The sequence below is a fragment of the Anolis carolinensis genome, unplaced genomic scaffold (assembly GCF_035594765.1).
Source record: "Anolis carolinensis isolate JA03-04 unplaced genomic scaffold, rAnoCar3.1.pri scaffold_7, whole genome shotgun sequence".
NCBI classification, from domain to species: domain Eukaryota; kingdom Metazoa; phylum Chordata; class Lepidosauria; order Squamata; family Dactyloidae; genus Anolis; species Anolis carolinensis.
Window position 1 is genome coordinate 23248591 of NW_026943818.1, and position 26697 is coordinate 23275287.

At 38.0% G+C, this 26697-nt stretch overlaps 1 protein-coding gene across 2 annotated transcripts in view; it reads left to right on the forward strand.

Moving 5' to 3' along the window:
• The first annotated feature begins 10440 nt into the window (after positions 1-10440).
• The window catches only part of nf1 (neurofibromin 1), a 202250-nt gene continuing 185993 nt past the window's right edge, over positions 10441-26697 (forward strand). For both annotated transcript variants that reach the window (XM_062959815.1, XM_062959816.1), the window contains exons 1-6: positions 10441-10689; positions 21943-22086; positions 22452-22535; positions 25094-25284; positions 25465-25571; positions 25691-25758. In XM_062959815.1, coding sequence (XP_062815885.1) covers positions 10630-10689; positions 21943-22086; positions 22452-22535; positions 25094-25284; positions 25465-25571; positions 25691-25758 — 654 coding nt within the window. In that variant the 5' untranslated portion in view covers positions 10441-10629. The remainder of the gene's footprint in view (positions 10690-21942; positions 22087-22451; positions 22536-25093; positions 25285-25464; positions 25572-25690; positions 25759-26697) is intronic.

A 26697-nucleotide genomic window follows, 5' to 3' on the forward strand; every position in this document is an offset into this window, starting at 1 on the left:
CAAAATGGCGGCCGCTTAGAGGTTTATATAGAAGGGGGCGTGGCTTTGGGCGGCAAGCCACGCCTTCTGGGCGGAGCTATAACTGTCCTGCTTAAGTCCTCTTTCCTATTGAGCTTTTGTTCCCGCCCTTTTTCCCTTGTGGAAGAGACCATTCTGAGGAGGAAAGGGGGGGTATGCAAGCGTGTTGAATACAACCCTGGAAAAAATTAGGAGTTCCTGTTCTGCTTATTGTTATTAATACTCCCAATTGAGAGCCAGACATTAGAATGTAATGATTTATTTAACATACAATAATTATTTATCTATTATATTATTAGCTTGGGTCCCCTCAAACCCCTCCAGTAGGTTGAGTTAATCCTGGGATGTTCTGTGTGTCAAGTTTGGTCCACTTCCATCACAGTTTCCCTGGCTGTGGGTGAACTACAACTCCCAAGAAGGAAGGTCAGTTCCCCCCAAACCCCTCCAGTAATTAAATTTCGACATATCAGGTCTGTATGCCAAGTTTGGTCTAGATCTATTTGCATATCATTATATATTACTATAGTGTACTATAATAATAATAATAATAATAATAATAATAATAATAATAATAATAATAATAATAATATTCATTGGAACCTATGCCTCAAGTATCACCTCCCTGCAGTTAAGAACTGGTGGGATCACAAACCTGCAAAGGTTGTGGAAAATGAACACGCAAAGATACTGTGGGACTTCCGAATCCAGACTGACAAAGTTCTGGAACACAACACACCAGACATCACAGTTGTGGAAAAGAACAAGGTTTGGATCATTGATGTTGCCATCCCAGGTGACAGTCGCATTGAAGAAAAACAACAGGAAAAACTCAGCCGCTATCAGGACCTCAAGATTGAACTTCAAAGACTCTGGCAGAAACCAGTGCAGGTGGTCCCAGTGGTGATGGGCACACTGGGTGCCGTGCCAAAAGATCTCAGCCGGCATTTGGAAACAATAGACATTGACAAAATTACGATCTGCCAACTGCAAAAGGCCACCTTACTGGGATCTGCACGCATCATCCGAAAATACATCACACAGTCCTAGACACTTGGGAAGTGTTCGACTTGTGATTTTGTGATATGGAATCCAGCATATCTATCTTGTTTGCTGTGTCATACAACGTCGTTGTGTCAATAATAATAATAATAATAATAATTTTATTCTTGTATCCCGCCCCATCTCTCCGTAGGGACTCGGGGCGGCTCACATGTTTTTATATTGCCCAACATCACAATATAAAAACAAATCAAAACACAGAAATTTACAACAATAAATCAACAATATCAGTAAAACCATCATAAAAACAATATTGCAGGAAAAAGCATTAAAAACAGATATACTATATACCTCTATAATACAATATTATTAGCAATATTACATATACTGTACTGTAATATATAATCTACAATTATAATGGTGCATTATTATTATTATATTGCATTACATTATAATATTATGAATATTATATGTATATACAATATATTATTAGCATAGCATAATATTATATATTATATTGTTATAATGCAATTATAAGATTATTATTATTATTATTATATTGTATTACATTATATTATTATTATCAATATTATATGCATATACAATATATTATACTAGCTGTGCCTGGCCACGCGTTGCTGTGGCAAAGTGGTGGTGGTATTGGTTAAAAGTTGTTGTGGAATTTTTATTTGATGTTATTTGTATTTTTTAATTAATTTTATTGTAACTTATCTTTTTTATTTATTATATTTTATTATTTTGTTGTATTATATTTAGTTATTTTGTTATTATAGTATTTTATTGTATTATTTTTTTTAGTGTTTTTTATTGTATTATTTGTATTTATTTTATTTTTTATTCTTCTATTAACACTGGGCTGAGTGGGTTGCTAGGAGACCAAGTGGGCAGAGCTTAGAGCCTTCTAAGTGGAAGCAATTGGATAAAAACAATTATTTCTCTCCCTCTAATTAGGACTTTATTTTTCTTTGCTTTTTGTTGTATCAACCTAGAGGCGTGGATGATGGGTTGTGTTGTCAAATTTCAAGGTTGGGGGGCCTGTAGTTTTGTTGTTTTGTGGGTCGCCGTGATGCCATCACTCTTTTATATATATAGATAGATAGATAGTGTACTATACCTCTATACTACAATATTATTAGCAATATTACATATACTGTACTGTAATACTGTATATAATCTACAATTATAATGGTGCATTATTATTATTGCATTGTATTACATTATAATATTATCAATATATCACGATACAGTAGATTCTCGCTTATCCAACACTCGCTTATCCAACATTCTGGATTATCCAAGCCATTTTTGTAGTCAATGTTTTCAATATATTGTGATATTTTGGTGCTAAATTTGTAAATACAGTAATTACTACATAGCATTACTACGTATAGAACTACTTTTTCTGTCAAATTTGTTGTATAACATGATGTTTTGGTGCTTAATTTGTAAAATCATAACCTAATTTGATGTTTAATAGGCTTCTCCTTCATTTCTCCTTATTATCCAACATATTCGCTTATCCAACATTCTGCCGGCCCGTTTATGTTGGATAAGTGAGACTCTACTGTATATTACTATAGTGTACTATACCTCTATACTACAATATTATTAGCAATATTACATATACTGTACTGTAATATATAATCTACAATTATAATGGTGCATTATTATTATTATATTGTATTACATTATAATATTATGAATATTATATGTGTATACAATATATTATTAGCATAGCATAATATTATATATTATATTGTTATAATGCAATTATAAGAGTATTATTATTATATTGTACAGTAGAGTCTCGCTTATCCAACATAAACAGGCCGGCAGAACGTTGGATAAGCGAATATGTTGGATAATGAGAGATTAAGGAAAAGCCTATTAAACATCAAATTTGGTTATGATTTTACAAATTAAGCACCAAAACATCATGTTATACCACAAATTTGACAGAAAAAGTAGTTCAATACGCAGTAATGTTATGTTGTAATTACTGTGTTTATGAATATAGCACCAAAATATCTCGATATATTGAAAACATTGACTACTAAAATGGCTTGGATTATCCAGAAGCTTGGATAAGTGAGTCTTGGATAAGTGAGACTCTACTGTATTGTAATAAATAATAAAAATAAGTAAATAAATAGACCTCCGGAATGTGAAGCCCAGAAATCCTAGTTATGATTTCATTTGGTTCTCAATAACCCAAAAAATTGTAAAAAATAAAATGCTGCTAATATGAGCAGTAAACCTAACTTTTCCTCTATACCGAAGACTTTGCCTTCATTGGCAACACATTTTTTCTGTCCTTCGGAGTTTCTTTTCCTCCTTGGGTCTATCAAGGGCACGTCTGTTTTGGCCGAATGTATTTGGATCGCCTTTTGACAGCCATAATTCTTGGTGGAACAGAGGCACATTGAAAGGGTTTCTGGACCCGGCTGGTTCACCTCCTCTCCATATCCAACGAATGCCAAAAAATAGTTGAGATATCAGGGTGGGATGAAGTTAGATCCAGGCAGCGTAAACAAGGAGATTTGAGGACACCGAGGCATCCATCCAGACGAAAGTATAAAGCATCCAGAAAGGAAAATGCTGGAGGTTTGGAAAGCGTGAACACAGAGAACATACCGGAGTTCATGCTTGCATTGATTCAGATCCCAAATTGAGTCCAAAAATGAGAGAAAGTGATTGTCACATTGATTGGATGTTCCTGGTGGGAAAAAAACCCCATAAACAGAAAGCCTTAAAGCCCTGAATTATGTCTGTTTGTCTATTTGTCAGTTTGTTTACAACCTTTTCGATGTCACAAGGCAATCATGAGCCAGGGAATGTGAATGTATGCACCTCCTGTTTGGGAATTTCAGTTTCATTTTCCTGGATTTTGAAATACAGTAGAGTCTCACTTATCCAACATAAACAGGCCAGCAGAACATTGGTTAATAAGGAGGGATTAAGGAAAAGCCTATTAAACATCAAATTATGTTATGATTTTACAAATTAAGCACCAGAACATCATGCTTTACAACAAATGGATAGAAAAAGCAATTCAGTACACGATAACGTTATGTAATAATTACTGTATTTATGAATTTAGCACCAAATTTTCACAATTTATTGAAAAATTTACTATAAAAACACTGTCTACTAAAAGGCAAACTGTGTTGGATAATACAGAACCTTGGATAAGCGAGACTCTACTGTACTTATATCCCACCCTTCTCACCCGTAGGGGACTCAGGGCAGCTTACAATAAAACACAATATAAAAATACTAGCTGTGCCCGGCCACGCGTTGCTGTGGCAAAGTGGTGGTGGTATTGGTTAAAAATTGTTGTGTAATTTTTATTTGACGGTATTTGTATTTTTAAATTATTTTTATTGTAAGTTATCTTTTAATTTATTATATTTTATTATTGTCTTGTATTATTTTTAGTTATTTTCTGTTATTATAGTATTTTATTGTATTAATTTTTTAGTGTTTTTAATTATTTTTAGTGTTTATTATTATTTTTTATTGGGTTGCTAGGAGACCAAGTTGGAGGAGTTTAGCCTTCTAACTGGCAGCAATTGGATAAAAGCAATTATTCCTCTCCCTCTAATTAGGACTTTATTTTTCTTTTCTTTTTGTTGTATCAACCTAGAGGCGTGGATGATGGGTTGTGTTGTCAAATTTCGAGGTTGGGGGGCCTGTAGTTTTGTTGTTTTGTGGGTTGCCGTGATGCCATCACTCTTTTATATATGTAGATTACAGACAATTGAATCAATTAAAATTAAATACATTAAACATTGATAAAAATATACATATAAATATGCTGAGGTCTATTGAGGTTTAGTTCCCGTTATATACAAGAGAGTAGTACATGTCCCTTGTATGTGATGGCAAAATCAGGGTCAGCCTTTCCCAGATGACACCGCCTTCCTTGTATTTTCTGGAAATACCAAACGTAAAGCCTTCCGTGTGCAGTCTTGCCCAACTCTTGAGAAAATGAGCTGATGCCCAGGGATGGCTCATTTGAGAACTATGCCTGCTATTCCTCCACATTGCAGCTGAACGACTGATCGTGAAATCCTGGCGAGAACGTCTGCAAAAGTCATCCTCTCCTCCGCGGTGTCACCTTCCACATGATTTTGGATTTTGGGAATCATCATGCAAACATTCCCTGGGATGAGTCACAAGCCTTCCGAGACTGACAAAAGACAGAAGGTATGCCCAATTGGATTAACTTCTGGATGGAGAGGACTCAAAACAAAGGTTGGGACAAGAGACAAGCAAGGAGAGCAAAGTTGTCCATTCTGTGTTGAAATGCGATTATGTTATATCGTCACCTAAAACCAGGGGTCCCCAAACTAAGGCCCGGGGGCCGGATGCGGCCCTCCAAGGTCATTTACCTGGCCCCCGCCCTCAATTTTATAATATAATATATTGTATATACATATAATATTGATAATAATATTATAATGTAATACAATATAACACTAATAATAATACCATATAATAATATTAATTATATATTCTAAATTACATATAATATTACTAATAATATTACAGTATAGTGGTATAGTTCAATATAGTAATATATACTGCTAATATTGTGCTATGCTAATAATATAATATATTGCATGCACATATAATTTGTAAGCCACTCTGAGTCCCCTTTGGGGTGAGAAGGGTGTGATACAAATGTAGTAAATAAATGCAGTAAATAAATAAATAATAAATAAATAAATTTTAGACTTAGGCTCGCCCAAAGTCTGAAATGACTTGAAGGCACACAACAACAACAACAACAACAATCCTGATTAACTGGACTATCTCATTGGCCAGAAGCAGGACCACACTTCCCATTGAAATCCTGATAAATGTATGTTGGTTAAAATTGTTTTTATTTTTAAATATTGTATTGTTCTTTCATTGTTGTTGTTATTATTTTTGCACTACAAATAAGACATGTGCAGTGTGCATCGGAATTTGTTTGTATTTTTTTTTTCAAATGATAATCCGCCCCCTCAACAGTCTGAAGGATTGTGGACCGGCCCTCGGCTTAAAAAGTTTGAGGACCCCTGCCTAAAACTATTTCTGTGATGCACATTATGGGTTCAGCGCCTTTGCAGGTCAGGTTCTTCCCTAGACCTATCCAAAGATTTGCAGGGATTGAATTTAGGGCAAAATATATTATTACCATATATACTCGAATATAAGCCGACCCGAATATAAGCCGAGGCACCTAATTTTACCATAAAAAACTGGGAAAACATTGACTCAAGTATAAGTAGCAAATTTCAGACATAAAAATAGATTACATTAATTGAGGCATCGGTAGGTTAAATGTTTTTGAATATTTACACAAAACTGTAATTTAAGATAAGACAGTCCAACTCTGATTAAATCCTTATTCTTATCTTCTTCAATGTACAGTAGAGTCTCACTTATCCAAGCCTCGCTTATCCAAGCCTCTGGATAATCCAAGCCATTTTTGTAGTCAATGTTTTCAATATATCGTGATATTTTGGTGCTAAATTCATAAATACAGTAATTACAACATAACATTACTGCGTATTGAACTATTTTTTCTGCCAAATTTATTGTATAACATGAAGTTTTGGTGCTTAATTTGTAAAATCATAACCTAATTTGATGTTTAATAGGCTTTTCCTTAATCCCTCCTTATTATCCAAGATATTCACTTATCCAAGCTTCTGCCAGCCCGTTTAGCTTGGATAAGTGAGTCTCTACTGTAAATGTGCTTATGTATCCTTTTAATAATAATAGAGTAAAATTAAGAAATGTAATAATAATAAATACAGTAAAATAATAAATGTAATAACAATAATATCGGAGTGAAATAATAAATTTATTAATAATAATAAATAGAGTAAAATAATAAATGTAACAATACCAATAATAATAGAGAAAAATAATAAATGTTCCATATATACTTGAGCATAAGCTGACCCAAATATAAGCCAACCAGTACCCTCACCCGAGTATAAGCCGAGGGGGGCTTTTTCAGTCCTAAGAAACAGCTGAAAAACTAGCCTTATACTTGAGTATATACAGTACTTAACTTGGGGACCCGGCGTTGCCTGGGTTACTTGAAAAATGTATACTGTAATACAATATAATAATAATAATAATACGGTTTTATAATTGTATATTTATGTTACATGCAATATTACTAATAATATTACAATATAGTGTTATAGTACAGTATAGTAATATTTAATGCTTATATTGTACTATGTTAATTATATGATATATTGTATGTAAATATAACTTGTAAGCCGCCCTGAGTCTCCTTCGGGGTGAGAAGGGCGACATATAAATGTCGCTAATAAATAAATAAATTAATTAATTTTGTAATTGTACAAAATGCATAAGGTTGTGGGTGAACTACAACTCCCATCATGCCAGGTTAACCGCGAGAAACTCCCTCAGTACTTAAAGTTTCTGATGTCCGTCCCCTTGATCAGGTTGTGTAAGTGTTATTTATTGCTATATATTATTTTACCTTTTTAAATAATGTGTTATTATGTTGCTATGTAATGTATGTGTTGTTTTTATGATTAGAAACCGCCCTGAGTCCCATCCGGGAGATACGGTGGTATATAAATAAAGTTTATTATTATTGTTATTATTGTGCAAGTTTGCTCTGAATGGATCATCGGTGGGTTTCAGTGTGCTCTCTGGCTGCAGAGTAAACTACAACTCCTACTAGGGTGAGTCTGAGTGCTCCTTGATTGGAGATGAACTATACATCCCAGTACCCACAACTCCAAAATGTCCAGGCCGATTCTCCTCAAAGTCCACCAGTATTCAAATGTGGGCATATTGGGTATGCATGCCAAGTTTGGTCCAGATCCATCATTGTTTGGGTTCATGGATGTAGGTGAACTACAACTCCTCTAAATCCTTCCAAAGATCTGCAGTATTTTGTGTTGGTGATGGGGGCTCTGAGTGCCAAATTAATTCCAGGTCCATCGCAGAGAGATTACATCCTAATTGTCATCCTTTCTTATAATGGCCGTTCTTTATTTTTTCAACCCGAAAGGAAAGTCACGAGGTCCGTGTCACTTGTGAGACCTTTGCCCGATTCTACAATCACTGCAAGTCATTTATTAACACAACGAAATGGTGAGACTCTCATTTTTGTGCAGGGTAGGGAGGTAAGGAATGTTGAAAGCTGTAGTTTCAAAGGAGAATTGAAGGTAAGTACTTTGCAAGGGGCTGGGACCTGAAAGTCCAGAGTTTAAACCTCAACAATAATACATAAGTCTCCCTCCATGCATTAGAGAAATTAACAAACACGTATTATATTTTATATTATAGATCAGGGGTCCCCAAACTAAGGCCCGGGGTCCCCAAACTAAGGCCCATCGAAGCCATTTATCCGGCCCCCATGGCACAAAGGCAGAAGGGGGTTGGGCTAAATGACCCAAGGGTTCTCCTCTTTTATTATTATTATTATTATTATTATTATTATTAACATTGAGGCTGGGAGGCCATCTGTCAGGGGTGCTTTGCTTGTGCTTTTGATGCACAAAGGCAGAAGGGGGTTGGACTAAATGGCCCAAGGGGTCTCTTCCAAACCTCTTTATTGTTGTTGTTGTTGTTGTTGTTGTTATTATTAACATTGAGGCTGGGAGGCCATCTGTCAGGGGTGCTTTGCTTGTGCTTTTGGTGCACAAAGGCAGAAGGGGGTTGGATTCAATGGCCCAAAGGGTCTCTTCCAACCCTCTTTATTATTGTTGTTGTTGTTGTTATTGCTTGGTGGCCAACTATAGTTCGGCCCTCCAATGGTCCGAAGGATCGTGAACTGGCCCCCTGTTTAAAAAGTTTGGGGACCCCTGTTATACATTATAGTTTCTATAGGATACCTTACATTTTCAATTATTTACTAGCTTGAGTAATAATAATAGTACTACACTTGATTTTAGCCAAAAGGCCAAGAAGTGATAATAATAATAGTAATACAGTAGAGTCTCGCTTATCCAAGACTCGCTTATCCAAGTTTCTGGATTATCCAAGCCATTTTTGTAGTCAATGTTTTCAATATATCGTGATATTTTGGTGCTAAATTCGTAAACACAGTAATTACAACATAACATTACTGCGTATTGAACTACTTTTTCTGTCAAATTTGTTGTAAAACATGATGTTTTGGTGCTTAATTTGTAAAATCATAACCTAATTTGATGTTTAATAGGATTTTCCTTAAACTCTCCTCATTATCTGACATATTCGCTTATCCAAGCTTCTGCTGGCCCGTTTAGCTTGGATAAGTGAGACTCTCCTGTATATCCATATATGGTAATATTATTAGTAATATTATATGTAAAATATAATATATAAATAATATTATTATATTGTATTATTCGTGTATCATATTATTATCTATATATATAAAAGAGTGATGGCATCGCGGCGACCCACAAAACAACAAAACTACAGGCTCCCCAACCTCGAAATTTGACAACACAACCAATCATCCACGGCTCTAGGTTGATACAACAAAAAGAAAAGAAAAATAAAGTCCTAATTAGAGAGAGAGGAATAATTGCTTTTATCCAATTGCTGCCAGTTAGAAGGCTAAGCTCCTCCAACTTGGTCTCCTAGCAACCCAATAAAAAATAAACACTAAAAAATAATTAAAAACACTAAAAAATTAATACAATAAAATACTATAATAACAGAAAATAACTCAAAATAATAAAATATAATAAATAAAAAGATAACTTACAATAAAATTAATTTTAAAAAGTACAAATAACGTCAAATAAAAATTACACAACAATTTTTAACCACTTTGCCACAGCAACGCGTGGCCGGGCACAGCTAGTTATTATATAAATTTATATTACACAACAAATTTGACAGAAAAAGTATTTCATTACACATTAATGCTATGTAGTAATTACTGTATTTACGAATTTAGCACCAAAATATCACAACGCATTGAAAACGTTGACTACAAAAATGCGTTGGGTAATCCAGAACGTTGGATAAGTGAGACTCTATACATAAAGCAAATGTATTTGCTTTAAATGGCATTGCATTGCTTTGGGTGGCCTGACACCCAGTGGCCATGCTTGGTACTGCAGGCATGGAAACTGAGCCAACTTATTATTGTATGACTCTACGCCTCTCCCAGCGCTCCATTGAGTCCTATTCACTCGGAGCGCATGCGCATATCTTCCATCCTATGCTCTGTGTCTATTAGCTGCCAGCGTCTCATTGATTCGGAACGCATGCGCACTTCTTTCACTCCCATGCCCGGTTCCTATTAGTTGCCATTCTGCGCATGCGCGGCTCTCCCTCTTTCCCATTTCTTAATCGCACCGCTTTATCCTCCTCCTCTCTACACGCGCACGCGCAGCTCCCTCCTGCCCCCACTGCGCAGGCGCGTTTCTCTCCCGGCCGTCCGGGCTGTTGTTGGGGGCGGACTCGGGTTCCCGCTTCCGGTGTGGTGTCATGGTGGCCTGTGGGCTGTGATGGCTGAGGAGGAGGAGGGGAGGCCGAGGGGAAGAAGAAGAAGAAGGAGCGGCTGAGGAGGAGGAGGAGAGCGAGGAGGAGGGACCGGGGGGCGACATGGCGGCCCACAAGCCGGTGGAGTGGGTGCAGGCCGTGGTCAGCCGCTTCGACGAACAGGTGAGGGGACCGAGCCATATTATTACCTCAGGGAGGCCTGTGAGGGAGCGGGGAAAGGAGAAAAGAACCAGAGGACGGTCTTGGGAAGGCCTTGGTGAGGAAAGGAGGAAGAAGTGGGCCTTTTTGCTCTTGGCTTTCTTGTGTGGGAGGCTGAGGCCCCTTCCACACAGCTGTATAACATCCCACACCTGCCCTGAACTGGGTTATATGTCACTGTGGACGGAGGGCCCTTCCACACAGCCCTATATCCCAGAATATTGAGGCAGAAAATCCCACATTATGTGAGTGTGGGCTCAGATAACCCAGTTCAAAGCAGATATGGTGGGATTTCCTGCCTTGATATTCTGGGATATAGGGCTGTCTAGAAGGGCCCTATGATAACCCAGTTCAAACAGATATTGGGGGATTTCCTGCCTTGATATTCTGGGATATAGGGCTGTGTGGAAGGGCCCTATGATAACCCACTTCAAAGCAGGTATTGTGGGATTTCCTGCCGTGATGTTCTGGGATATAGGGCTGTCTGGAAGGGCTCTATGATAACCCAGGTCAAAGCAGATATTGTGGGATTTCCTGCCTTGATATCCTGGGATATAGGGCTGTCTGGAAGGGCCCTATGATAACCCAGTTCAAAGCAGATATGGTGGGATTTCTTGCCTTGATATTCTGGGATATAGGGCTGTCTGGAAGGGCCCTATGATAACCCAGTTCAAAGCAGATATGGTGGGATTTCCTGCCTTGATATTCTGGGCTATAGTGCTGTCTGGAAGGGCCCTATGATAGCCCAGTTCAAAGATATTGTGGGATTTCTTGCCTTGATATTCTGGGATATAGGGCTGTCTGGAAGGGCCCTATGATAACCCAGGTCAAAGCAGATATTGTGGGATTTCCTGCCTTGATATCCTGGGATATAGGGCTGTCTGGAAGGGCCCTATGATAACCCAGTTCAAAGGAGACATTGTGGGATTTCCTGCCTTGATATCCTGGGATATAGGGCTGTCTGGAAGGGCCCTATGATAGCCCAGTTCAAAGCAGATATTGTGGGATTTCCTGCCTTGATATTCTGGGATATAGGGCTGTCTGGAAGGGCCCCATGATAACCCAGTTCAAAGCAGATATTGTGGGATTTCCTGCCTTGATATCCTGGGATATAGGGCTGTCTGGAAGGGCCCTATGATAACCCAGTTCAAAGGAGTCATTGTGGGATTTCCTGCCTTGATATCCTGGGATATAGGGCTGTCTGGAAGGGTCCTATGATAGCCCAGTTCAAAGGAGATATTGTGGGATTTCCTGCCTTGATATCCTGGGATATAGGGCTGTCTGGAAGGGCCCTATGATAACCCAGTTCAAAGCAGATATTGTGCGATTTCCTGCCTTGATATTCTGGGATATAGGGCTGTCTGGAAAGGCCCTATGATAGCCCAGTTCAAAGAAGATATTGTGGAATTTCTTGCCTTGATATTCTGGGATATAGGGCTGTCTGGAAGGGCCCTATGATAGCCCAGTTCAAAGCAGATATGGTGGGATTTCCTGCCTTGATATTCTGGGATATAGAGCTGTCTGGAAGGGCCCTATGATAACCCAGTTCAAAGGAGACATTGTGGGATTTCCTGCCTTGATATTCTGGGATATAGAGCTGTCTGGAAGGGCCCTATGATAACCCAGTTCAAAGGAGATATTGTGGGATTTCCTGCCTTGATATCCTGGGATATAGGGCTGTCTGGAAGGGCCCTTTGATAACCCACTTCAAAGCAGATATTGTGGGATTTCCTGCCTTGATATCCTGGGATATAGGGCTGTCTGGAAGGGCCCTATGATAACCCAGTTCAAAGGAGTCATTGTGGGATTTCCTGCCTTGATATCCTGGGATATAGGGCTGTCTGGAAGGGCCCTATGATAGCCCAGTTCAAAGGAGATATTGTGGGATTTCCTGCCTTGATATCCTGGGATATAGGGCTGTCTGGAAGGGCCCTATGATAACCCAGTTCAAAGCAGATATTGTGCGATTTCCTGCCTTGATATTCTGGGATATAGGGCTGTCTGGAAGGGCCCTATGATAACCCAGTTCAAAGCAGATATTGTGGGATTTCCTGCCTTGATATTAATAATAATAATAATAAGTTTATTTATATCCCGCCACCATCTCGCCTGGAGGGGACTCGGGGCGGCTCACAGAAATATCAAATACAAGCAATAGCAATATGCAATACATCAATAAACAATAACCTGCACCAATTGTAATATTTGCACATTAACCAAAAAGAATGAAAACACACTTATTAAAAATATAGAAATTAAAAACAGTGAGGTTGTAATAGTAGATTAGCAAAGTGCACATTATAAGTTGTAAACTCAAAACATAGATAAAGTTCTATAGATTCATTTGAGATATATTCTGGGATATAGGGCTGTCTAGAAGGACCCTATGATAGCCCAGTTCAAAGCAGATATGGTGGGATTTCCTGCCTTGATATTCTGGGATATAGGGCTGTCTAGAAAGGCCCTATGATAACCCAGTTCAAAGCAGATATTGTGGATTCTCTGCCTTGATATTCTGGGTTATATGGTTGTGTGGAAGGACCCTGAGAAGGAATGATGAGAATGGTTAACATTATTGTGTTGTCGAAGGCTTCCATGGCCAGAATCACAGGGTTGTTGTGTGTTTTTCAGGCTGTATGGCCATGTTCCAGAAGTATTTTCTCCTGACATACCTCACAACCTTTGAGGATGCCTGCCATAGATGTGGGTGAAACATCAGGAGAGAATGCTTCTGGAACATGGCTATTCAGCCTGGAAAACACACAACAACGCAGTGATTCCAGCCATGTCTTTTATTTATTTACTACTGAAGAAGAAAGGACACTTTCCTCCTCTCAGAGTGACAGTCTAAAGCAGATATGGGCAAACCTCAGCCCTCCAGGTGTTCTGGACTTCAACTCCCACAATTCCAACTTATTTAGGCAATCCCTTGTTATCCAAGTATGATAGCCTTCCAAGTTCTTGGAAGACGCCTGTGCATGAGTTTTTTTTTAATGTGTGGAGGTTGGTGTACAGCCGATCAACACACAGTCTTCATAGAGTGAGGGTCCCAACCAGTGGCATGGTTAACATGACAACGGTGGCTTCTCAATCTGTTGCAGCCTTCTTCTGCCTTCACAGCCGTTGTAGCACGTACCATGTTGTCTTCCGCCTGATTCGCAGTTGAGGTCTTCGGATTGTGCTCTGTCTGGAACCTCCCCTGCGGTCCCTCTGGGAGTGCGTAACTCCAGTGGTTACACACAGGTTCATTGGAACATGCAAGCCCCCTCACCACAACAAGGTGACAATCCATTGAGCTGATTTGTGGGAGTTGAAGTTCAAAACACCTGGAGGGCTGAAGTTTGCCCATGCCTGGTCTAGCAGTGTGAGAGGGCAGCAAGTCTAGCAGACTGACAGGACCTTTCATGTCCATCTAGGCCAGTGGTTCCCAACCTGTGGTCCATAGACCACCAGTGGTCCCCAAGAAGTAAAATATGGTACCATTGTACCGAAGTGACTGGTCTCGTGAACCCCTCTTATAGTGCCGAGGCAATGGGGATGTTGGGAGGAGAGAGGCTGACTATCCACAAAAGGCGTGACAACAGGCCTCCTGGTTGCTGCTTCTCCTCCTCCTCCTTCCCTCTGAGCTGAGCCTTGGTGTCTTCATTTTTAGGCCTGTGCCTGGGATTATTTGGAGTGCTGATTTAGAAAATTGCATTGGGTAGACCACATCAGCCCTAGATTATTAAATATGGTTTTCTGTGGACAAGCAGATGACAACTACTGGACAGCATGTGTTCTGTATTAGAAACTAGAGCTGATGTGGTCCATCCAATGCAGTTTTTCTAAATCAGCACTCCAAATAACCAAACCGAATCTAAAGTTGACCAAAAACTGATTTGTAACCCTTTTGGTACTAATGTTGGAGAGTGGTCCCTGGTCACTGATCTAGGCCCAGGCATGAAGAAGCAGTGCCTGTATTTTCTTCTGCCTCCCTCTGAGGCCAAGGCAGTGGCAGTAAGGATGGTTGGGAGGGCTTTGCTCCTTCTTCTGAGCCTAGGCATGAAGGAGCTGTGTTTGGTTTTTCTTCCCTCTTTCTGAGGCCAGGACAGTGACAGGACAAAGGCTTCTAGGTCTAATCATGGTGGAGCTGTGTCCTGCCTCTTCTCTTGGGTGCTGGCTGAAGCACAGGAGCATCGGAAGCTGCCTCTTACTGAGTCAGACCCTGATGGCCATCTATTCTGGAAGCAGTGTTTCTCCAGAATTTTGGGCAGGATTTTTTCATAGTCCTTTCTGAAGATTTCTGGTATTCTTTGGAGGCCTCCTGGTGAAGTATAAAACAGGCCTGACCGTGCTTAGCTTCCAAAATCAGGAGAAATTGATGAATGCACAAGAGGTGATTTGATGAATCCAGTGAGACTCTGGCCCCTTTTGCACTGCCATAGAAAATCCAGATTATTTGCTTTGAACTTCATTATTTGACAGTATACACTCAGGTAATCCAGTTCAAAGCAGATAATGTGGGTTATCTGCTGTGATAATTTGGATTATATGGCAGTGTAGATCCAGTGTAGATCTGGGATCGGACCCCCCAGATGGTGTAGTGGACTAAGTGACTTGAAGGTTGGGCTGCTCACCTGAAAGCTGCCAGGTTCGAATCCCACCCGGGGAGAGTGCGGATGAGCTCCCTCTATCAGCTCCAGTTCCATGCGGGGACATGAGAGAAGCCTCCCACAAGGATGGTAAAAACATCAAAACATCTGGGCGTCCCCTGGGCAACGTTCTTGCAGACGGCCAATTCTCTCACTCCAAAAGCAACTAAAGTTGCTCCTGACACGAAAAAAAAATCCAGCCACTGTTTGTAGTCTTCTTTAATAATAATAATAATAATAATAATAATAATAATAATAATAATACTTTATTTATACCCCGCCACCCCGCAGGGACTCGGGGCGGCTCACATGGGGCAAAGCCCGATCAGTATAGTTTACAAAAACAACGTTATAAATACATTACATAATATACAAAAAAAAAAAACACAATAAGGCAATAAAACAAGAGTTAATACAACCGTAATAATATCAATCAACAACCAAGTACAATTCAGTCGACCTCATAGGTGGGGGAACTGCAGCAGCAATATAAAATTAAAAATACCCAAATAAAAGGGGCCTAATAAAATTCAGGATAGAATTGTAATGTCGACTGAGGCTGGTCATCCAGTGACTGTCTCACCAAAGGTCAACCTAAACATCCAAGTCTTAAGTTGTTTCTTGAAGGAGGATAGAGAGGGAGCCAACCTAATCTCCCTAGGGATGCTCTCCAATTAGTTTGTATGCTGAGATAAAAGGATCACAGTTCTTTGTGGAACTGATGTATTTACAGTCTCACTCCTTGGACAGTTTGGGCTGCATGTTTTTGCTCTGAGCCCAAGATGGAAGACAGCTACTTGTACTGTACCACTTACATTTCAGATCATGGGGGGTAAGACAGGTGAATATTTCAAAGTGTGGATGTGTGTATGGAAAGTAGGTCTTCCGGTTCTTATGTGAGGAAATGAAGGAACTGAGGTGTCAGTCTTTGGTCCGGGTCATGTCTGTAGGCGTTAATTCTTGAATGAGGAGAAAAATGAGACTTTGCTTTGACCACTTGTTAACCCCCCCCCCCTCCTCCACTTATGAGTCAGTACATACATTTCTGTGTGGGGAAAAGAAATGCTTCTGGCAAATGCCTTTAAACTCATCTCTAGTGAGCTGAATCCACCTTCCTTCTGCCTCCTCTCAGCCAGTGATACACTGAAGTCTTTTGGCCAGAAAATGTCAACCAACTTGGGTGTGAGAAAGGAGGTAACGAAATGGTCTAGCTTCGTTTCACTCCATTGGAATGGTTGAGATGGACTATGTTGGTATTTGTGGGTGATGAAAGAGATGAAAAACAGCTGGGATGGAAATTCTGCAGTTCATCTTATGTGGAAAAAGGTCTGTAGAAGAAGACTTGATAGTCGATTGCACCAAAGAGACTTGTGGCACTTTGGAGACCAACTACGGAATACATTGTGCATCTGGCCAAGTGGGCTTCCAACCACAAAAACTGCTATCATATTAAAATTATTCAGAATTTCAAAATATGCTTTCCCTTCTTGTGCGGTGAAATGACGGAGCTTCCTAAGGTGTGCACAAGGTTGTTTGTTTTATTTTTGAAATGACATGTAGATGTTACCAGCTAAACCACTTGGTTTGTGCTCAGTAGGAGCAGAATTGGGATCCTGTGTGTATTTATGCATGTTTACACAATAAGTTGGACATTTTGAGTGATGCTGTGGACCCGTTGTATTCAATGCAAGGTTGCAGAAGTGGAGATGGAGATGCAGTGTGCATGGCTGTGCATTGCTCATGGGTGCTCATCCTCACATTATACATTGTATATGCACATTCTTCATTTATTGTACAGTATTGCAATTCATTAATGAGGTGGCACTGCATAACTACTGCATAATTCCATAAGTGTACTATTATGCTCTTGTCTCCTCAGTTTAGAATCTCATCCAGGGAGTGCTGTGTGGAGAGAAGGTAGAAGCAGGTCTCTTTTACACAAGGGATGTAGCTAGATGCTGTGCAGCTCATCTCCCCCGTAGGAAGAAGGTGTGGGAACCACATGATGCCATGTCAGTGGGGATCCTTGTTAGTAGTGAATACTAAAAAATAATATTTCTGGGAAAAATCCTTGTTTTGGTATATGTAATTTTGGGTTAGCGAAATTTGGGACCTTTAGGATTAGATGAAAGGAAGTCTATTGTTTACACTGAATGGTTCTTTTGGGGGATATAGGGGTTGGGAATCCATGGAACTTAACTAAAGGTGTTTGCTGTCTTCATACCTGTAGTAAGGATAAAGTGAGAAAAACTGTATAGAATATACAGGAACAACAGGTGGTTATTTTGCAGGAAAGGTCCTCTGGATGCTGTGAAGGTTCGCTTTTGTTGAATCAGCTTAACAAAAAATTGTGTAATGGGGATCATTCCTCCTCATTGTTTATTGTCAGTGGAAGTCTTTGAACAAGTGTTGTGCATGAGTTGCAACTTTAGAACTGGAATGTGGGCAGACTTGTTGGCCCAAAGGAACTGGAGAAGTGTCCCGTCTGAGTGGTCTGCGAGAACATTTTGTTTGTGTGTGTTTTGAAGGAAATCATTGAAAGAAATCTTTTGATTGTGAATTTCTGGAAAGAAGTGGGAAGCATTTCTGAGCCTCAGGCATTGGAAGTTTTGAAGCTGCATTATACATAAATAGGCATTTGTGTCACACACACATTCTCCAACCAGCTTGCCACTTTCCCCTGTGCCTTCTGATAGCGATAAAGAATAGTTATTTGTGTCTTTTAATTTTTGCCTGGTAGGTGGATCTGTATCTATTCTGGATGAGTAGGCTTCAGAACTGTGGAATCGACAGTTACACCAACTCAAGCCTCGTGCAGAAGGCATTAATTTAGGATTAAATCATTCTGAGTCTAGGGGTTTGTTCAGATTCCCAGGATTGAATAATGTTTTCAGTTCTTCTGCACAAAAATCCAATCCTGATTTCTCCACAACTTTTAATTTCAACAGGAGGAGTCATTTTGGGACTCTTCCTGCTGAACAATTGAGTCACAAATCCATACTTCCATGCATTGGCCAGAATTCAATAAATAGATTAAGATGGACCTTATGTTCACCCCTGTTCTGGAAATGAAGCACATTTGTATTTCAGTACTAGTCTTCAGGAACTTTAAAGGAAGACTGTGAATATATCACGGACTACGAGAGCATATTTTGCATCTATTCTGAATAATTGTCTTGAATTTGCTTAGATATAACTGGACCCAATCTTATTTAAGTCATTGAGAAAATTTGATCACAAATACCATGATTTTATTAGTATACTCTAAACCCAACTAAATTTGGATCTAACCCAGTATTTTTATGGTTCTGGCAACTGAAGTTATCTGCTTATTGTACAGAAATGTATAGAGTTGTGTTGGAGTTGCTTCTTAAATATTCTCATTCCCAATTTTGTATATGTCTGAATTTGTCGTTCTATGGTGGTGTTAAGATGGCTAGTTTCTTATGATCTGGGTATCAAGATATGGAAAATACAGAGTTTCTTCACTTCTAAAGAGTTGTATGTACCAGATATAAGTTACATGGCAAAATTCATCTTCAGAAATTCCATTTTCTGTATAGGTGCTGAAATTGCAGATGCTTTCTCATTTCTTTTACCTCTGGCCACACTATTTAACTGTTATGCTTAAACTGCTCACCTTTTGTTGCCATCATGCCTTTTCAAAGAGATATTGTAGATATTTAGTCCTTTGAAAGACTGAAGCGTTCTAATGTTTTTGCTTTAAAATGAGAGGTTAATTCCCTTCTGCTCAAATATTTTATTTCCAATAAATATTAGCCAACCAGTTATGTACATACATAAGATAGAGGTTTAGGGAATATTAGTCATTCTTTTTTTTTCCAGCTTGTTGAAAATCTCTGTTTTGAAAGCAACAACGTTCATTATTTGCTAGACCACTAGTTTACTTGGCAATAAATTCCAATGTTTTCTTTAATAGATGTTTTGCAAAAAAGAAATGTTTGTGCTGGTACTGTTGACAGATAAAGATGATCTTGTTTTGATAAATTGGCAAAAATGTGGAAAATAAGTTTCTTTCCCCCTCTCATTAGTTTCCTAGCTATCTGCTGTTTCAGTGGTTAGATATTTGACATGAGGTTTTGGAAAGCCAAGTTCAAATAACATATCTGCCTTAGATCTCCTTTCCTTTTCAGCCTTAGTGCTCCATCTGTAAAAGTAGGAGTAATGACTATCATTGTGAATATAGAAGAATAAAAGAAGAATTCAGTGCGACTTAAGCCTCGTAGACTTAGCAGGTTGTTTGTTCGGATTTAACTATTTGGCAGGTGAGGTGTTTTGAAGTGCAGTGCTTTCTCATACCTCCACTAGAAATGAATATTGGGACTGTCTAGTAATTGGGAGAACTGGAGCATATGTGTTTACCAAGTTCCACATTAGCATTTAACCATTTTGATAGTAGAGGCCTTGGTTGTTATTAATGCTTTAATAATAAATCATAGTGATAAAGTGGTGTGCTGGAGTGGTGTCGTTGCTTGAGCATAGGACTACAACTCTAGAGACCAGAATTTAAATCTCTGCTCCACCAAGGAAACCCGATGAAAGGAAGGCAAAGGCAAAACCCAGTCTGAATAAATCTTGCCAAGAAGCCCCTGTGAAAAAAATATATAATTTTTCTATATGGAGATTTATATATGTACAGATAGATACTGTTCCTTGGCACTAGATGATTCCTAGCTTGATGTATTTGTTGGTTGATATAATAGTATGATTGGTGCTAGGACTAAAATTTGGATTTCATAGTACAAGTGGTCTTGAGGATTTTGTAGGGCATCTTAACCATTGGTTCAGTTGATTAAGGGAAGCCTCCAAGTCTAGATATTTCCTTCAGTCTCATGCAAGTGCTGAGATCTTTGTTGGAAAGTTAACAGCTATGGATTTTGAATATCAGCAAAGGTATCCATTGAGAGTGTAGCTGAAACTCCTGGGATATGCCATGAACATTTGCATCACTCATGATAAGTGATAGTTACGACGCAAGTCATTGTATTTAGGGTTTTTTTTTCTAAGAACCCAGAAGAAAATAATTATTGTACGTTTTTGGCACTTAGCCACCGGTATTTCATGAGAAATGCGCATTTTTTGTAAATGTGGCTTGCAGATGTGCCATGTATATGTCGTTTTGATCAAAGCAAAACTTCCTCAAACTGGATTTTTCAGCAAGATTTTGTACCACTCTTGAGTTGCTTGCTCCAACTGACTGCTAAATGACGCATGAGGAAAACGATTGGTCTGTGACCTTTTGAAGAATTTGTGGATGCCCCTTGAAACAAAGTGCCTAGTGTTCGTAGAGCATGATTACTTTCTTATAGAGCCATGGAGTCATTTCACTTTATCTGTGTTGCTTCTGAAAGCTTCAGACGTAAATCATGTATTCTTCCTCTTTTTGCCTTTCTGAATGAATATTGGAAAAGATATTTGGGGGGCAGTTTGTGCCAGGTGTAAGAAGTCTTTTCCAGAGAAGGCAATGCTTTCTGCACCTTGTCATGCCTAGCCTGGTGTTATCCCCATCATTTCAAATAATGATTAGCAATTAGAGTCCTGCACTTCATAATTTATGTGGTATCAGCAAGCAGGAAGCATTTTTCCTTTTGGTTTTAAATCCCATTAATTTTTAATCGCTTTGGGCTCTGTAGTTGGGTTGGGTTTCTCTAAATTGCATGCCTGCATTTCTTTACCGATTTATGCATAGAGTGATTTCTTTTGTGGGAAGAAGGGGCTTTGTTCATAAAATGAACCTGTCCCGTACAGCAGATACAATTGAGATTCTGAAACACGGACCTCACTTTTACTGTATTTCGGTAATAATGCTTGCTTCACCCTGTTTGTGTGTCAAAGCATCCTCTGCTCATTTTCGAGATGCTTGTGAAGTGCCAATTTAACTGCTCCAAAACTGCTCCTTAAATATTTGTGGTTTTAGATCTTGAGAGCTTTTGTTATGAACACAGCAAGTGTATCAGTGACAAAGTGCTGAATATCCTATGTCAATATAACAATATAAAATATATAATACTAATATTGTGCTATACTAATAATATATTGTATGTACATATAATATTAATAATATTATAATACAATAATAATAATAATACACTGTTATAATTGTATAATATATATTACATGTAATATTACTAATAATATTGCAGCATAGTGGTATAGTACAATATAGTAATATACCCGTATATACTCGAGTTTTTTATTATTATTATTATTATTATTATTATTATTATTATTATATCACTGGGTTTTCATCCTGAGTGGGGATTCACATCTTGGTGTCTTAGAGTCCTGGTCCAATACTCAAACCAGTGCTCTATAGTGTCTCTTGACATTATGTTGCTGAAATACAGTAGGTGAAGCAAGAAGTTGTATTCTGTTGAGAATGCTTCGGTTGTATTTTCTTGCCTGGCAGAATGAGGTTCGACTGGATGGCCCTTGTGGTCTCTTCCAACTCTGTTATTCAATTGGAAATGATTTACTCATTGAAAGTTGTTTGAAAAGTTCACAGGTTAAATCAGCTTGACTGTCTTTCATGGGAGTGCTTACCAAATCTTCATTTTCATTGCAGCTTCCAATCAGAGTCAGCCAACAGAATACCCACACCAAAGTCAGCACGGATCATAACAAGGAATGTCTCATCAACATTTCCAAGTACAAGTTTTCCCTGGTCATCAGCGGCCTCACCAACATCTTAAAAAATGTTAACAACATGGTAAGTGATTGTCTCTTACTTGGATGTGGGCTTGGTGGAGAACTTTTCAAACTATCGAGGTTAAAATGTGTTAGCTTCCCAAATTTTCAGTGATAGTTTGGTATTGAGGGATTGGTTGAGTTCAGTGAATTCACTGGTATGTTTAGGGAGGGAACTTTTAGGAATCTGAGGATTGATAAGGTGTTCTTGAAGGAAATGTTCTGTATACTTCCTGGGTCCATCAGCTTATTCGACAATTGCCATTTTGCTTTACACATCCCAAATATCAACTGTTATCCTGGTTCCTAAACCAGACGTATCATTGTATTGAGTGATGGGCTGCAAGTCTGTTTTCCTAAATAAGATATGCTTGTTTTCCTTTCTAGAGGATATTTGGAGAAGCTGCTGAAAAGAACTTGTATCTCTCTCAGCTTATTATTTTGGACACGTTGGAAAAATGCCTCGCTGGGGTGAGTACCTTGTTGGATTTCCTTGGTGAATTGCCTGCTTTTCAACTGATTGAGAAAGTTTTGAAATATTGCTCTCCAAGCTGCTGCAGACAGAATAGTTCATGGATTCTCTTGCCTTACTCCAATCTTGAATATGCTAACTGTGCCTTGGCTGTCGGTTGGCTGAGTATGTTGTTATTGCATTCTATATGCTTTGTTTTTATGTGTTTACATGTATTAAATACATTTTGATATTGTATTTTATGCTGTATTTGGGCTTGGTCCCCATGTGAGCCGCCCCGAGTCCCTTCGGGGAGATGGGTCGGGATAATAATAACAATAATAATATCAATAACTATTTTTATACCCCGCCTCCATCTCCCCAATTAATAATAATATTAAAAATGTTTTGCTTGCTCTTGAATCGGAGTTTAAGCCGCTGCGTGAATTAGAGGGCTAAAATAAAACCACCATAAAATGATTTAGATACAAGAGGAATTGATGAGAAACATTAAGCATTCATAGAAAGTAGTGGTGTTAAAATTTGGGTGCTAAAAGAAAGGTTTTAATTTGGTACTTGAACCAAACTGACAAGGCAGCAAGTGGGCAGCCTCCTGCATGTCACTGGGATGACTATGGCACCTTTTCACAGACTTATCATAGTATATTTATTGTATGTGACCTTATTTGTATTATGACTTGTTTTATTGGTGATTGATATGTTTTATTGTTGTGTTTTTATATTGTCTGTTGCCTGGGCTTGGCCCCATGTAAGCCGCCCGAGTCCGGGGAGATGGGGCAGGGTATAAAAATAAAATTATTATTATTATTATTATTATTATTATTATTATTATTATTATTACTACTACTATTATTATTACTACTATTATTGTTATTATTAGATGCGTGTCGCTGAATAGTCCAAACACATATCCTTTGCTTGTGAATAATTCTTCATAATGTGTGAGTGTAGAAGGGCAGATGGGAAAAGGCACAAGGGTTCTACCAGTCCTCCATATTCCATTGAGTTAGCGGTGCAGGACTTCCATGAAAATGGGGGGAAAAACATTATTTTTAAGTAGTAGAATACTTCTATGGACAACCTCAACTGGGAGTTGATTAACTGATGCTGGGGTACATTTAACTCTAAAACAGCGTTAAGGTGGTTACATGATAAATAATAATAATTTATTTATTATTATTTATCATGTAACCACCTTAAAGCTGTTTTAGAGTTAAATGTTCCCCAGTGTCAGTTAATCAATTAACTAAATAATAATGAAATAATAATTCATTACCATATATACTCAAGTATAAGCGGACCCAAATATAAGCCAAGGCACCTAATTTTACCACACAAAAAAAACCTGGAAAAACATTGACTCCAATATAAGCCGAGGGTGGTAAATTTCAGAAATCAAAAATAGATACAAATAAAATTACATGGATTGAGGCATCAGTGGGTTAAATGTTTTTGAATACAGTAGAGTCTCACTTATCCAACACTCGCTTATCCAACGTTCTGGATTATCCAACGCATTTTTGTAGTCAATGTTTTCAATACATCATGATATTTTGGTGCTAAATTCGTAAATATAGTAATTACAACATAACATTACTTCATATTGAACTACTTTTTCTGTCAAATTTGTTGTATAACATGATGTTTTGGTGCTTAATTTGTAAAATCATAACCTAATTTGATGTTTAATAGGCTTTTCCTTAATCTCTCCTTATTATCCAACATATTCGCTTATCCAACGTTCCGCCGGCCCGTTTATGTTGGATAAGTGAGACTCTACTGTACTTACATAAAGCTCAAATTTAAGATAAGACTGTCCAACTCTGATCAAATCATTATTCTCATCTTCTTCAATGTAAATGTGCTTATGTATCCTTTTAATAATAATAGAGTAAAATAATACATGTAATAATAATAATAATAAATAAAGGAAAATAATAGAGTAAAGTAATACATGCAATAATAATAATAATAATAATATCAGAGTGAAATAATGTATTATTAATAATAAAAATAGAGTAAAATAAATGTAACAGTAGCAATACTAATAGAGAAAAATAATAAATGTAATAATACCAATAATAATAGAGAAAAATAATAAATGTACCATATATTCTCGAGGATAAGCTGACCCAAATATAAGCCAACCAGGACCCTCACCCGAGTATAAGCCGAGGGGGGCTTTTTCAGTCTTAAAAAAAGGGCTGAAAAACTAGGCTTATACTCGAGTATATACAGTAAATGTTCCCCAGTGTCAGTTAATCAATTAACTAAATAATAATGAAATAATAATAATAATAATTTATTAATTTCTATCCTGCTTTTCTCCTGTGGGTGGGATCCAAAGCAGCATACGACATATAAAATTCATACAAATACATCAGACAGCAATACATAATCAGCTAAAACATCGTATCCTGATATAAAACCCAATTAACATATCAAACAAAACCATTAAAAAAACTTAGATCAAGCACCATTTAAAGATATCCATAACCTGAAGTTATTTGTCAAGTATTTTAAAAAAATTTAAATTCTTTTAATTGAATTCTTTTAGCAACCAAAAGACACCATGAGGCTCGACGAGACAATGCTGGTCAAGCAGTTGCTGCCTGAGATCTGCCATTTTATCCACACCTACCGCGAAGGGAATCAACATGCTGCAGAGCTTCGCAGTTCTGCTTCCGGGGTTCTCTTTTCTCTCAGCTGCAACAATTTCAATGCGGTCTTCAGCCGTATCTCCACCAGGTGAGATACTCCACACAGGTTAGTTAGCATCAGATGTGGGAACCGTATAGACAGATCTTCAAGCCCTGGACCGAACTGCCTTTATATTCATGAAATTATCACTCTATAGTGGCTTCATACTTTGTTTTTAGTGCAAACCTTATTGTCCATTTTGAGGAGGGTATTTATTTATTTTTCCAGATTGCAGGAATTGACGGTGTGCTCTGAAGACAACGCCGATGTTCACGACATCGAACTCTTGCAGTACATCAGCGTAGACTGTGCAAAGTTGAAGCGTATATTGCAAGGTAAGCAGAAAGGCTTTTGACTGTTTTCAGTTGGAGATTTATGGATCGATGGGGGTGGCTTGAGAGGTGCTAGGGATTTCCTGGTGTCATGATTTCACTCCTTGTTGATGTTCTTACAGAGACGGCCTTTAAATTCAAAGCCCTCAAGAAAGCAGCACAACTGGCAGTTATCAACAGTCTCGAAAAGGCAAGTTTTTTTCTTCACTTGTTGTGTTTTTTATTGCTATTGTTTTTATTCGGGCTTGGCCCCATGTAAGCCGCCCTGAGTCCCCTTTGGGGAGATAGAGGTGGGGTATAAAAATAAAGTTGTTATTGTTATTATTCACTTGCAATCACCTGTGCCATAGCAACATGCTATGTTAATTTTATATATATATACAGTAGAGTCTCACTTATCCAAGCCTCGATCCAAGTTTCTGGATTATCCAAGTCAATGTTTTCAATATATCATGATATTTTAGTGCTAAATTCGTAAATACAGTAATTACAACATAACATTACTGTGTATTGAACTACTTTTTCTGTCAAATTTGTTGTAAAACATGATGTTTTGGTGCTTAATTTGTAAAATCATAATCTAATTTGATGTTTAATAGGCTTTTCCTTAATCCCTCCTTATTATCCAAGATATTCGCTTATCCAACATTCTGCCGGCCCGTTTAGCTTGGATAAATGAGACTCTACTGTATATATATAATTTATAATAATTTATAAAAATATAATATATTGTATATACAGTAGAGTCTTACTTATCCAACATAAACGGGCCGGCAGAATGTTGGATAAGCGAATATGTTGGATAATAAGGAGGGATTCAGGAAAAGCCTACTCAACATCATACTAGGTTATGATTTTACAAATTAAGCACCATAACTTCATGTTAGACAACAAATTTTAAAGAAAATGTAGTTCAATACGCAGTAATGCTATGTAGTAATTACTGTATTTACGAATTTTAGCACCAAAATATCACGATGTATTGAAAACATTGACTACAAAAAAAAACCAAAACGGTTGGATAAGCGAGTGTTGGATAAGTGAGACTCTACTGTACATATAATATTGATAATAATATTATAATGGAATACAATATTATACTACTAATAATATAATATAATAATAGTAA